Genomic DNA, 15,089 nt, shown 5'->3' with positions numbered 1-15,089 from the left:
GAACTGGCTAATTTTCTCCTGAACAGGTGAGCCATGAGCTTCAGCTAAGGTTAGCTAACCTCAGCTAGATGATTTATTACAACCTTTACCTAGTAGAGGTGGGCATTCAGTCAGGGGGAAGTCAAACATTCGAGTGCTTGCATTCTTAGATGCACTGATTGGAGTTTCTATACTGATCTTAGCATTTCTAGTATTGTTAATGATATACTACGTACAGCAATTAGCTCTACGAAATTATTTAACTTGTTTGTCGTAAACATTTTAAACAATGTGATTAGCCATTATTGCTCTGTAAATCCATACAATCCATACAACTGTTAGTGAAGTGATTTCTTTAATTTTCATCTTGTCTTTTTCATCAGCTCATAAGTCACCCTGATTAAGTAATGTATTTTTATTCTCATTAATAATTTTCACTTTATTTCAACAACAAATAAATTATTAATCCATGAAATGGCCCTATTTTGATATACTTTGTAAAATAAATATTCAAGGTTTCCTTATGAACATTTTGGTGAAAACTGAGATGGTCAAAAATATTAGTCCCATGTAATTTTGTGTTTTGTTTAGAGCAAATAAATTGGGTTTGAAACAACACCTAAGCAGTCAATTAGGTAAAAAAAAAAAACACCCGAGCAACCAATAAGTCAAGTCAAGTCAGATTTAGTTGTATAGCGCTTTTTACAACTGTTGTCGTCGTCACAAAGCAGCTTTACATAAATAGTGATTAATAAAAGACAGACAAAGAAGAAAGAAGTGAACTAGGGGCAGTGAGTACACACACACCCAGAGCGGTGGGCAGCCAACTCCAACGCCCGGGGAGCAGAGAGGATAAAGGGCCTTGCTCAAGGGCCCAACAGTGCCAGCTTGCCGAGCCCGGAAATCGAACCCACAACTCTATTATCGATAGCGCGGCACTCTAACCGCTGAGCCACCACTGCCACTGCTAATGTAAGTCCTTGACTGCTTATTTGGGTCAATGCCCACTAATTTGGGTCCATGCCCAAGGACGAGTTTGCTATTGTTGAAAAAGGTCTGATTATAATTGGGACTGCTTCTTTTAGTATTTTTGAGGAAACTGAGTTGAGTGTACAGGTTGCAGTGTGAGCTTTTTTTTGGTGGTGCTACTTTGTCTAAGGTAAACAAGACCGCTTGTAGACTGTTAGGCAGTAGAGGCAGAGCCTTATTCACACCCCTTCCACATGCCTCCACTGATGAGCTACCCTGCACTTTCCTCTAGAGCACCTTCAAAATTCTCCAGAGCCTGTGGAGTAATCTTGGGCAGCTCTTATAAATCTTGTATGGAACCCCACTTGGTAGTAGAGCTTAGCAGTCTCTTGCATTCTTTACGTCCTGATCTTCCTTCCAGCCAGGCTCCTTCCCCTCATATTTTAGAGTTGGTGCAGGTGGGTTGATCAAGAACTTGCTTGATCTTGATCTTGCTCCCTGAATTCAATGTTTTTTTGAAAAAAAAAAAAAAAAATCAATGTGGTATGTGCCACAATTGCCACAAATGCCCACAATTTGGGCACCCTAACCATTGCATCAGATTTTTTAAAGACAAAGATCTTGACATGCATCCAATTGATAAAAAGATATGTGCGGGTTTGAGGGGGCAATAGTTCCTGGATGTTGAGTCTAATGGCTTTGGAAAAGCAGCTGTAGCAGTATTTGGTAGTGATGGCCTTGATACTCCAGTACTTTTTGCCAGATGGCATCACCAGAAGAAAAAAATCTGTGTGAGGGGTCTTTCACACTTCTAGTGGCTGTGTGGATGCAGCATCTGTAACTGCCATTGATGGAGTTTTGCAGCCAGCGTCATTGAAATTTCCAAACCACACACAGATACAGCTGCTAAGGATGCTCTCTACAGTCTTTCTGTAAGACACAGTGAGGATGGCAAGGGTATATGAGCTTTTCTCAAGTCTCTGCAGAAAGTAGAGCAGCGGCTTTCTTGTTTATAAAACCGATGTTGAGGGACCAGGTGAGGCTCTCTGTAATGAGCAAGAAAATTATATAGTAATAATTATATTTGTATAATTGGATTACAATTATTAATAATCTATTCAGCAGGATGTGATCACATTGGACTCTTCTGAGGTCAACAGCCATCTCCTTAGTTTTATCCACATTAAGAGACAGGTTGTTGGTTTTCTCTGGCCCATTGCCGCTGCAACTCTATTTTGTACACTGACTACTTGTTCTTGCTGATAAGACCCCATGGTTATGTCATCAGCAAATTTAATGTCTCAGTCAGGAAATCCAGGATCCAGGATATAGAGAAAACTGAACTAGAGCATCGAGGAAGAAAGAGTCTTAAAATGAGGCAGAATCTAGGAGACAATGAGCACCATGCAAGCCCAAAAATTAACTGGCAAAGGAGCAGCGCCAGAAGTGAAAAAAGTAGCAGGAGGCACAGTCAGGAAAGAAGGATAAAGAAGCAGAAGAGAGGAGACAGGGATTGGCTAAATGTTTCGGAATAGCCAAAGTCTTGACCTTAATCCAACAGAGATTATGTAAAAGAATCAGAAGCAACACGTTCATGACAGGAAACCCACCAACATAAGAGACGAACATGTTTTGGGCAAAATGGCTAAAATTCCTCAAGATTATGTGCAGCACTAACCAACAGTTACCGGACATTTAGTTGCCGTTATTGCTGTACAAGGGGGTCACAATAGCAAAGGTTCACATACTTTTGCCACTCTATTTTTAGGATTTAAAATTTCTACAGAAAATTCCAAAGCATTTACAAAATTCCAAGTACCACTGTACATACCAACATCTACTTTATATTTAAAGGAGAATTCCTGCAATTTAAAAAATTGCAATACTAAATGAATAGAGTTGTTTATTATTATATCTCAAACCTACAGAAACTTGTTCATAGCGGTGGTGATGTAAACAAGATGCCTGAAGAGTTAATGCCCTGCAAGAAATCTTTCCAGAAGTCATTACACAAAATGGTTATGAGAAACATTTATTATTCATTTAATGTTTAATACAGATCATCAAGTGGAACTAAAATATCTCAGAACTCAGAGCTTTGAGTTTGAAAATATATAAAGGATATAAAGAAAAAATTAAGAAAAGAAAAAGCTACAATAAAAGTATAAAAGAGAATTCTCCATCAATGAAAACACCCTAAGGTAAGAGTTCCACATTAGTAGTATTTTGTAGATATGCTCTCTCCACCACCATTGTACACACAAATTCTGACCTTGGGAAACAGCAGTAAAACAGTAAATATATATCTAAAATTTTGGGACGATGAGTGTTCATAGCTCTAGCTAGGTAATCTAAGGTGGGATTTTCTTAGATGATGTGGCCCAAAATTAAATGCACTGAGATCAAAGGGCAATTGTATGCTTTTTAAATAAAATCTTCCTTGTAAAGTGTTCTGTGTGCTCTAAAACTGTGATAACTGTATTTCACACAAACTGAAACTCTCAGATAGCTGTATAGCTGTTCTTTTATCTATTGTACAGTCCCAACTTGCCTTAAGGTATCGGACTTCCTGAGAAATCCTGCTTTGTGAATTAAAATATGACCCATAATGATACCCCTTTGCCAAACCTTCAGTAATATAATTTACGCTGTGAATTAGAATAAATACATTAGTAATAGAACAAAAGACAAAACTGAAAGATGTACAAATCTCATAAATGTTGTAAATATAGACAGAAAGGCACATTTTCCAACAAAATACCACAAAACATACCGTAAATATATCCAATGCTTATAATTAATTATACTTAATGTGACCTAACTTTCAACCAGCAGTCTAAAAGGAACAGAATCTTTCTTCTCTTTTCAAGCTATAACAGACAGAATATATATGCAGTGGTCATTACAGGAGATGTGTATATGTAACACAGTGTTTTAGTAACAACAATAATCTCTAACACCTTTAAAGTCAAATCTACTATGCATTAAGCTTCTTACTTTGTAACAGAACAACCTGAATTGAGCTGTCTTAGAAACATGGAGTAACAAAACATGGTTAAAACAGAATTCTTAAAGTATAATATTGAACAAAATTCTTTGCAAAACAGGTAGATTTTATGGAAGACTATTCTGAGATCACCATGTTTCATCAACCATGTCATTACAATCATTTAAAGAGGCACAATATTTTTAGCTCGGTCAAACTGAGATATTCCAGTTATTTTAAATGAGTTGGAAATATAAAGTAGGCCACTGTACACATCCCACTGTAATCCCAAATCATTAACATAATGCAAACCTACCCAAAATAAATAAACAAACAAAAAATGCATGTTGCAGTTAGATCAAACATTTTTTCCACAACTATAATTCCTAACCCTGTTACACCATACTCATATGTCTTGTGTATGATTTACATTTATGTTTAAAATGGTTTAAATATCTAAAATTTCAAGATGAAATTACATATTCAAAAGGGACTGCACAAATTACTGCATCTTTTTTTTTTTTATTTAAGAACAAATTATGTGTCCATCATGGTAGAACAGGAGAGGATCAGGCCCACAAAGTTGGGAAAGCAGAAGGACTTCTTAAGATGATTAAAAATACTCTGGTTTTCAGGGAGACTTTTCAGGGAGATCAATTTGAGATCCAGGTTTGATGATCTTCATCCACAAGACTTTTACCTGAACTGCAAAAAAGTATTTAGCATTTAAAACTAATGCACTTCACTGAAAACAATGTTTTTTTTCACCAAAATATTTGTAAGTCAATACCAAATGACCTACTGACATATTTTAACACATTTAATGTGTTTAAAAGCTTTTCATTTTGGCTGCTACATGAATGCTGCTCAGCACACATTTTCACTTTAACATATTCTGTTTAACCTGTCTTGGTAGTGACTGGCATATATATTTTTTATATCATATCATATATAGTTTTAAGATAGGTTAGTTGTAGGTAGACTTAATAATAACATAAACTAGACTGTTTTTACTGTCAGTCATAAAACAGTTTGATTTACAGTTTTCTCCATACCAGTGCACATAAAACCAGCGGCAGTGTTTGAGATACTCAAAATGATTTTGAATTATCTTTGCCATTCCTGTGACAAAGACTTCACAGGTCACCACCCCAACTTCTCTCTGTTCCAGAGTTCTTCTTTGTTAATTAAGGGGGTATAGCCCCCTTAGTTCTTAGGTGCAAATCTAAGTGCATTTGCCTTATTTATGATAATCACATTATTTTCTCAATACAAATAAGAGAATGTGGCTTTAAGGACAGCAAGATGTGTTTATTACATGTTAGGTTAAGTAAAGTCACATGTAGTACTTTTGGAATTTTGGAATGTAACAATCTCTGCCTTTTAGTTATTAAAATACAGGTTTTATTTACATAACCATGTAACAATTTGTCAACTGTAAAACCTAAGGTCCATGATTTTACTCAAGTTAGATTTATGAATCTGTGTAAGTTTACCATAGTTTTGGGTGGAATGTTGGGTTTCTGAGCGAGGGCTGGTTTCTTCATTAATGGTGGTTTGGAGGGTTTGGGGGAGGAAGGGGCAGTGGGTGAAGGGGCCCGCAGCACGTTGTCTTGGGCTGTCTGCTCCAGAGGAACTCCAGCTATCTCATAGTGCTTTTTCCGCAGCTCTCCTAGACGCAGGCGCTCATTTTCAAGCATGTTCTCCAACTCCAAGACCTTCACCTGAGAGAAGAAAGATTATGATTGAATCCAATTTTTGGATATTTATTATGGTTATATCTCGATATTTATTATGGTTATATCTCACAAGTGTACAATAATACTTTAATCTTTTTACAATCTTTTACATTTTGGCAGTAAATCATTATTATATTAAATGAAAACAAACATGTCAAAATTACAAATTAAATTTTAGGAAAACTCTTAAGAACAGTACAAACCTGGGATTCCATCTCCTCTTTCTTTAGCTTGATCAGTGACATGCCAGAAAAGTCCATTGTGTCTGTATAAATCAAGTCAAGTTAAATTCATTTGTATAGTGCTTTTTTACTGTTGTTGTCACAAAGCAGCTTTACACAATCATTAAATTAGTAAAAGACAGAAAAAAAATAAAATAAATAACATAAAAAGACTCTAAGACCCCCAGTGAGCAAGTCAACAGCAACAGTGGCAAGGAAAACCTCAGAGCTGGAGGAAGAAACCTTTAGAGGAAAAAAAGACTCACAAGGGGGACCAATCCTCCTCTGGTCAGAACTAATTATAAATTATTGATAAAAGTTACCAAACCATCTATACTGTTGAACTGCTCTGGTGTGCAACATATTCATAATCATAATTTAATAATCATGGTGTAGTATAACGTAATATAATCATGGCAGTGATGGTAAGAGTAATGAGAGAAAATTTATAGTTAATAGTGGTAATATTAATAGTGGCAGGTAGTTAAGAATCAGAATAAATAAGATATATATCCAGCTAAATAAATGAATGAAATTATATTACTTCTATTTTGTTATAAATTAGTAAGCATATAGAAGTAGTAAGATATTCTACATATTTTAGTCTTCGTTCTTAATAATTCCTTTTAACTTGACCTGTGTAAGGGTTGAAGGACCTCACAATTTCATTATGATTCAGAGGGCTGCAATGATTATCAAAGCATTTTGATAAATCTTTGGACACAGATTTTTTTCTCCTCACTGTGTGACTAATTGGTACTTTAAAGCAAAGTATTTGTAAATATCCATATTGAATTTGCTTCCAATATCTTTTATATATAGACAAATAAAACAAATGGAAGCAATATTGCAGGTCAACTGGAAGGTCTTGATATGAGGCTGTGATTGACAACTTAATATTTAATATGTCTTACCCTCCCTAGCATTGACAGTGGACAACCTGAGCACTTGCTGAGAGTCCAGGTTTAGTGTGTGGTGAATTTACCCAGTTCGAACAGCAACAACCATGTTATCAGTAACTAAAACTAATCTGTTCTTAGCAATCATTCTTAAACAGCTCATGTTCAGTGAATACCAAAAAGGTTAATTTAGAGCCATCTAATGTCCAATTGTACAATGTACAATTTATTTTATTTTACAATTAAAATTTTAGTTTTACCTTTATCCTCAATCTGCTCCTGGCCTGTCTTAGTGGATGCTACCACATTAGCAGCCATCTCATTGACATAACGAGAGGCTTGCTGAAGACTGGACAACTTTTTACTGCCACGGTCTGCCTTTACCTGCAAAGATAACACACACACAAAGACCCTACTAAACCTCTTTAACATACCTCAAATTAGAATCATCAGCTACATTGTTAGAGAGGAAACCTCAGACATTTAGGTTGGTTTGCTCTTGACTGTTGAAGTGAGCTCTATCACTGTGTTGAGAGCTAATTAATTACAGTTTACAACTGATCTACAGTTATATTTATCTAACTATATCACCCTTATCTCTCAATATTGTTAAAATGAAGAATACATGTCCACATGTTTAAAAATGTTAGAGACAAAGACTTTCATGGGATGTCTAAATTTTTCATGACCTTATACACCTGTCTAACAATCATATAATTAGCTTTGCAATGCCAGATTGTGGAAGATGAATGGAATTAAATATGTTAGACAGAAGGCATAGTGAATCCCAAACCTTAGAGGCTGCAACAAGTTGTGCCGTGCTCGCAGCAATCTCATGTGAACAGACAATAAGTTCTTCATACTTGCCAGTGTGTAACACCACTTTATCAGCAGAATCACTGTGTGAGACAGACAGAGAGAGAGAGAGAGAAAGAGGGAGAAAAAACAGGGGTGGGGTGGATAACATTAAATGTATCACATTGAAAATTCAAAAAATCTGACACTGCCTGCAAAGAGATTTGGCAGAGGTACATACACCATCTGTGTGGCTCCCCAGCCCACTGCTTTGGCAGCAGATATTAGCCCCTCTGTCCAGCGAGAGTTTCGAGCATAAAACTCCTTTACTGTTGCTGCACCCTAAGGACAAGAGAAAAACACTGATGAAGACATTAATTATACTGCAGAACTACAGTACTGTACAAACAACAAAGACCACAGACACAGGCATTGTGTCCACTCTTTGCCTTCATTATACCTCCAAAGTTCAGCATTAAAACTGGTTGCATATTCTGCTTCTCACCATGTAATCTCAAACACATTTAGTGATGTGGAGATAAGGCCATTGTTCTTGCTTTTTAATTTTTTGTTCATTTCTTTGATTAACATTTTAATACATAAAATAAGTATTTAGTTAATAAGTTTTAACATTGTCTTTACAGTAGGTGGACGGACAGAAAAACCTGTGGTATTGTTTTGGACCTGAAGCAAGTACAAATATATGTTACACATCTATCAACATTGTTATTTAAACAATATTTAAAACTCCTTTACTTTGCATTTATCACAGTTACATTTTTTGGCTTATATTTGACTATATGGACAAATGTATTGGGACACCTACTCAATTAATTCACTCATTCAATTGTTTCTTCAGAAATCAAGTATATACTTCAGACAGTATATTCTATTGGCACTACTTATCTACAGGCTAGACAAGCTGTGTTTGTGCACTTTCACATCTGTGTCAGAAATGGGTGCAATTTAAAGTAGCTGAATGCATTTATTAGAAGGAGTGCCCACAAACATTTGGACAAAGTGCAAAAACTAGGACATCCTTGTCACACAAAGTGCAAACCATATAATATGACATGTTAAGGGATGTAATTAAATCACTATGTAAGGCAATTTTATGTATTTATTATGTGCAAGTGCCATTCTCATGACAAAAACAAAATGGAGGCAGTGTTGTGGTCAAGGGTTAATATACTGGGGACCATTGTTTTTACAGCTTTACAGCAAATATACACACATCCAGAAATAAAAACATTACCCTTCCGCTTTCCACAATCTCTTTCTGCAGGTCTGTGGATGCCAGTACAAGGAGGTGGATAGCCTATATGAAAGGCAAGAGAAATTGCATTGAGGAAGAATGCATTAAAGATGGAAGTAAATTTACATAAGAGGAGACAGAATAAAAAAAAATCATGTTACCTTCATGAGATCAGTGCAGCTATTGAGTATTCTAAAATGAATAAAATTGCAGATAGCATATAATGAAGTTCAGCAACATGAATAACTCATTCAGTCATGACGGCTGAATTAATAAATTAATTGAAATTATATATATATATATATATATATATATATATATATATATATATATATATATATATATATATATATATATATAAAAACTAAACAAAAACAGACAGACCTCTCATTCACTTCCAGCTTAACACCTTCAGTGTCTCGCCTAGCCTGATTCATCATCTCCTAATAGGTATTTAACAAATAGGTATTTGTGTAGGTAATAACATGACAGTGTTTAAAATTACAGTTTCTAAGGAAACAGGCAGTACAGTTAGCTGAAAAGACTTTGCAGTCACACTGGTAGCCGTTTCTGTTCTCAAACTTACATCAATTCTCCTCACAGCTTCTTCTATAGCAGCAGAGGTAGCAGCCATCTCTTTATCCACCACGTCTCCCAGTTCATCCTTTCCAACATCCATACCTTTAGGTCTCAGATCCTGAGACGGTTAATAAGAATTAATATATATATATATATATACACACACACACACACATACCTGGTATGCAAATATGTATGTTAATTTCCTATCAGGCATCAATGCATGTGTGTTTTCTGGTATGACAGATCCAATATTCCAACTTGCCTCACACTAGGCTGCACCTAGCGATGAATTTTTTGTCGACTAATCTAATTGTACTGGCTTAAGCAGGGGGACACGCCTGGCACTGCAGGATTTGAGTCCCTCTTGGCGTAGTGTGTTACTGATGGTAGCCTTTGTTACTTTGGTCCCAGCTCTTTGCAGGTCATTCACATTTTTGTTCACCGTTTTTATATTGAACTATGAATTGTTGTTATTCATTTGTGAAAATTTAAAAATGAGATCACTGACTGAAATGTTCTACAATAAACAAATAAACCACCATTAAAAAATGTCCTGGTGTGATGATCCCAGAGTGAACATGGAGGGGACAAGAAAGGAGCAAATGTTACTTTTGCTGTGATGTTTTATTTTTTTTGTATGAATAAAACTTACCTGTGCAATATGCAGGATCTTTTGTACCATCACACGAATAGAGGAAGGGTCAGCTCCTTTTAGGGACACTTTAGACTTCAACTGCTGCAGAAAGAGCAAACTCTGTGTAGCGCAGCCTCTGCAGTTCTCTGTCAATCCTAAAATACACATCAAACATGACTTACACAATGAAGACAGCCACTAGTTAATCAAGTTGCAATGTCTGTGTGGAATTTAATAGTATGTATAATGCAACTTAGCTATTTTTTCTGATATTTGCACATATGGGTGATATGTCTTACTGTCTGCAAGATCAGTGGGTGCCATGTGAGCTGTTGCACTCCCATTGATGATGGTGTCAGCAGCAAGATGAGAAAACTGAGTCAGAGCCCTCAACAAAGCTGTAGCATCTGGATCAGACACAGAGATAGTATAAGAGAGTATTAGCCCCATTTTATAACCTTTACTAATGCCTACTGAAGTGAACTGTTGTATATTTACATTTCAGAAGTTGAAGGAGGAAAAAAAAAACTCACCTCCCATATTCTTCAAATAGTGGGCATGGCCAGACTGCACATTATCAATGGAACTCACGGTGGCTTCTGCACGACTAACAAGGTAATCTATTAGAGAAGGTAAGAAAGAGACTTTTTGTCTTATTTTTCCTAAAATATACACTATATATGCACTTTATTGCCAAAAGCATTTGCTCGCCTGCCTTTGCATGCATATAACCCTGTGACACATCCCATTCCTAATCCATAGGGTTTAATATGATGTCATGCCACCCTTTGCAGCTATAACTCCTCTGGGAAGGCTTTCCGCAAGGTTTTGGAGTGTGTTTATGGACATTTTTGACCATTCTTCCAGAAGTGCATTTGCAAGATGAGACACTGATGTGGGACGAGAAGGCCTGGCTCGCAGTCTCTGCTCTAATTCATCCCAAAGTTGTTATATTGGGTTGAGGTCAGAACTCTGTGCAGGCCAGTGAAGTTCTTCTACAACGAATAGGAAGTGGCCATCCCCAAACCGTTACCGCAAAGTTGGTAGCATGAAATTGACTAAAATCTCTTGAAGCATGAGTTACTTTCACTGGAACTAAGGGGCCGAATCCAACTCCTGAAAAACAACCCCACACCACAACCCCCCTCCACCAAACTTTACATTAGGCACAATGCAGTCAGACAAGTGCCATTCTGGCAACCACCAAACCCAGACACTTCCATCGGACTGCCAGACGGAGAAGCGTAATTCGTCACTCCAGAAAACACGTCTCCACTGCTCTAGTGTCTAGTAGAAGCATGCTTTACACCACTGCATCTAGCGCTTTGCATTGCACTTGGTGATGTAAGGCTTGGATGCAGCTGCTCAGCAATGGAAACCCATTCAATGAAGCTCTTCACACACTGTTCTTGAGCTAATCTAAAGGCCACGTGGAGTTTGAATTTAGTAGCGAGAAAATTTCACAACTGGACTTGTTGCACAAGTGACATCCTATCACGGTACCACTCTGGAATTCACTGAGCTTTGCTCATGCAGTCTGCAAGAATTGACTGGTGTGAATACTTTTGATAATATAGTGTATGAACATGTACAGTCACATTAAAAAAAGGGTACACCTCCATTAAACATCTGTCTTCAACATATGGACATTTGATCATAATCTAAACAATATTGAGGTATTTTAACTCTCTGAGGCCTTCAGAAAGAATGTTGTAGATGCATGAGAGTCTGAGGGGAAGGGATTAAAAAGATTTCAAAACAATTAGAAATCAGCCACTCCACAGTCCACAAAATAACCTACAAGGGAGACAACTAGCAACAAAACCAGACAGGCCGCCCTCAAGTCAAGTTAAAAAAAAGAGAACCTAGATAAAGTCCAGGACTTCTGGAACAATGTGCTTCTTGACAGTAGAGATGCACGCAGTGCAATTTACTAGGATTTACTAGGAAGTCTAACTGACAACTATTTTAATTGACAGAATACACAAAACTTTTCTTTATGTTACATCTCAAAATAACATGCACTAGGGTGTAAGACAAATCTTTTTACAAACCAGTTAAAAAGTCATTATTTGTATCGGCTTGGAACTGGCTTGTAACAGGCTATGTGTATGCCTTGACAAGATGAAACAATTCTGGTATCACAACGAGGTTTTGCCTATTTTATATTGTGTATCTTGTGAAACCTGATGTTTTCTGACAGCAAGGGTTTCCTTCTTGCACACTAGCAGTCTGTTTCTGATGATAGATGTTGTACTTTCACAAGATGTTATACTGTGGCAAAAGCTCCTTGTAGGTCCTGTGATTTTGGATTCTAATTTTAAGAAATAAATTACCTGGTGAGCTGGTGCAGCGGACATGCAGAGGGTCATCTAGTTTGGCCACAGCATCCTGAATAATAATTTCTGCCTCAGATACTGTACCTTGCAGCAGGGTAAACTGCTCCTCCAACAACCTCTGCTGCAATTGTTTCTCACGGCTGAGCTGCAGACACACACAGATAGATATTATTTGCTTCAATGCTTCTCATGGTACTTCATCATAGATATACAGATATAATACTTTTAAAACAGACTTTCAAGAAGGTTCACAGAATGCTAGCTACATATTTTAAGAAAATAATTTAAGATGACCATTAAAACACCAGTACTATTTATAAGCCAAGTCAGAATTAGACCACAGCTGCAACTATTGTATGCATTTTTTCAAAATATTCAGATTTTTTGAAAACTGAAGTATCAAGGAAGTACTGAATAAATTTATCTTTAAAAGCTGACCAAACATTCATGACAAAACTGAAAAAGTGTGATTTACATAATATTGCAGTTACAAGTCTATTTTAACAGCTTGTTCAAGCAGAAGCATAAACAAAATAAATCCCTATAGAATTGTCACAAAAACAAACAAAAAAAAACTTTCTGCCACTTGATTGTGCCACTTGGCCTCTGGCAAGCCAACACTAACAAACCAGTTACAAAACCAGTTATGTAACTATTTTAAGAACTACGCCCAACTTCTTCTGCCTTAAGTCATCACTTAGCTAAGCTAAATTAGCCTATTCACTTTTCCAGTTCTAGACTACCTTTTCCTTCAGCTTGCTTTGCAGTTCGCAAAGCTCTTTATTGCTCCTCTCCCTTTCTTGATCCAGGGAAGACTCTTTCAATTGTGCCGCCTGCCTTAGGGAGGACAACTCAGCCTCTTTCTCACTGACGCAGCGCATCAGACGCTCCTTTTCTGCCTGTAATGAAGTCATGGAGCTGTTCATTTGCTCACTGGCCTGTAGGGAATGTACAAAGCACACAAATACATACAAATCAATAATCGTTATATAGTTTTAGACAGAAATATATTTAGATAGACACAAACAGATACACACCTTCTCACAAGCCTGTAAAGTGCCCTGGACTCGCTGAATCTCTCCCATTTTCTCCTCCAAATCACGTCTTAATTTATCCATTTCAAACTTTTGTTCCTCCAACTGAAACATGAAATGCTTATGGTGCATAATGTTGGCAATAAAAAGAGTGAAACTCATTTAATTATTTTATTAAATTGTGACTTTGTTTCTTTGATCATTAGTTATTAAATTGACAAGTTGAGTGGGTTAATGTGTACAGTGGCATGCAAATGTTTGGGCATCTCTGGTCAAAATACCTATTACTGTGAATAAGTAAGTAAATACAATATGACCTGATTTCCAAAGTTAAAATCAAAGGGCCAAAAGCAAACATTTAGACAGCCTTTATGATCAGTATTACAGCTTGTAAATTGTCTCTTTTTCCTTTTTTCCACTCTAAAATTATTCAAAACAAAAACAATGCATTATTCTGTGCAATAACACTCAAGATGTTGAAAAAAAAAACGTTTTATATTTAACTTTTAGAATTTTGGACTTCAGTCCTTCACATTAAATTATACCAGAAATCTTTACCAGTAGTGCCCAAATGTTCACATGCCTCTGTGTATGCTTAAGAGACCTTCATGTCAGATTCCTGCTTGACTCTTTCCACTTCAAAGGCCAACTGTTGCTTTGTTCTGGCCACCTCCTCTTGTGTCTGTTGAGTGGCTGACAGCATCTTAACAGTGTCTGCACTCTGCAAATTAAAAACAATGTTTTTGCTATCTCCTCCACACTCAGAGAGAGAGGGAGAGAAAGAAAGAGAGAGAGACATACCTTCCTAAGGAGTTCTGCATGATTAGCTACTAGCTCAGCATGCTTCTCTTTTAGCTTGTTGTAACGCAGTTCTGTAGCCTGGGCTCTTTCTGTAAAGAAATTATACGGCTGAAGGCATAACAGGCTGATGTCCACTCAATTCCCTTTTTTTTTTTAACTGTGAGGTTATAGAGCATATATATGCTGGTTGTTATTTAAAGGTTCTGTATAATTGGTGGAAATCTGTTCTATTACATCACTGACAATAACATTATGATAACACAGTGTCATATTGCCCATCCCATTGCCTACCCATACTAGGGAAGTGCATGTGTAAACTTACTGTCTGCCTCCACAAAGGTAGACTGCATGCTCTCATGCTCTGCGTTACGGTGCCGTGTGGCCTCCAACTCCATGCGCAGCTGCTCATTCTCTACCAGGGCACGCTGCTTCTGCACCCTCTGCTCCTCCAGCTCTGCTTCTAGGCTGTTGATCTGTGACTTTAACTGAGTGATATAGCGCTGAGCCTAGGAAAGAAATATTATAATTATATAATATAATAATGAACAGAATTAATTATATGTGAAACACTGGTGTCGGATTTATTGATTGGCTTTTATCAATATTTTTTCATTCAATTATCGTTTTATAAAAGTAAGAAGTCATGAAGCTGTACATTACAAAAATTTTACTCTATTTTGTGTAGCATGTGGTTATGCACTAGGATATGTACAAGGCCTGACTTCTATCACAGAATGCAAACAAAATTAATAAACTCTTGTACTCAAATAGATGTCATATTATTAAGGAATACGTTGTGGGTCAAACAAAAACAAAAGCTGTTTTTGTATGACCAGTAATAGGACTGAGTGTAAAT

At 36.7% G+C, this 15,089-nt stretch overlaps 1 protein-coding gene across 1 annotated transcript in view; it reads right to left on the bottom strand.

The window, feature by feature from the left end:
- Positions 1-2,964: 2,964 nt before the first annotated feature.
- Positions 2,965-15,089, bottom strand: part of hip1rb (huntingtin interacting protein 1 related b) — a 34,690-nt gene continuing 22,565 nt past the window's right edge. Inside the window, exons 14-32 of the mRNA XM_072664478.1 lie at positions 14,556-14,739; positions 14,234-14,322; positions 14,037-14,153; positions 13,436-13,537; positions 13,142-13,336; positions 12,396-12,543; positions 10,593-10,679; positions 10,359-10,466; positions 10,078-10,214; positions 9,430-9,540; positions 9,228-9,286; positions 9,005-9,035; positions 8,844-8,906; positions 7,830-7,930; positions 7,587-7,692; positions 7,054-7,177; positions 5,877-5,938; positions 5,431-5,658; positions 2,965-4,639 (exon numbers count right to left, since the gene is read on the bottom strand). Coding sequence (XP_072520579.1) covers positions 4,631-4,639; positions 5,431-5,658; positions 5,877-5,938; positions 7,054-7,177; positions 7,587-7,692; positions 7,830-7,930; positions 8,844-8,906; positions 9,005-9,035; positions 9,228-9,286; positions 9,430-9,540; positions 10,078-10,214; positions 10,359-10,466; positions 10,593-10,679; positions 12,396-12,543; positions 13,142-13,336; positions 13,436-13,537; positions 14,037-14,153; positions 14,234-14,322; positions 14,556-14,739 — 2,061 coding nt within the window. The 3' untranslated portion in view covers positions 2,965-4,630. The remainder of the gene's footprint in view (positions 4,640-5,430; positions 5,659-5,876; positions 5,939-7,053; positions 7,178-7,586; positions 7,693-7,829; positions 7,931-8,843; positions 8,907-9,004; positions 9,036-9,227; positions 9,287-9,429; positions 9,541-10,077; positions 10,215-10,358; positions 10,467-10,592; positions 10,680-12,395; positions 12,544-13,141; positions 13,337-13,435; positions 13,538-14,036; positions 14,154-14,233; positions 14,323-14,555; positions 14,740-15,089) is intronic.

The sequence above is a fragment of the Salminus brasiliensis genome, chromosome 20 (assembly GCF_030463535.1).
Source record: "Salminus brasiliensis chromosome 20, fSalBra1.hap2, whole genome shotgun sequence".
NCBI classification, from domain to species: domain Eukaryota; kingdom Metazoa; phylum Chordata; class Actinopteri; order Characiformes; family Bryconidae; genus Salminus; species Salminus brasiliensis.
Note: the sequence above shows the minus strand (reverse complement) of the source record. Positions and strands in the feature narration are given on the sequence as shown.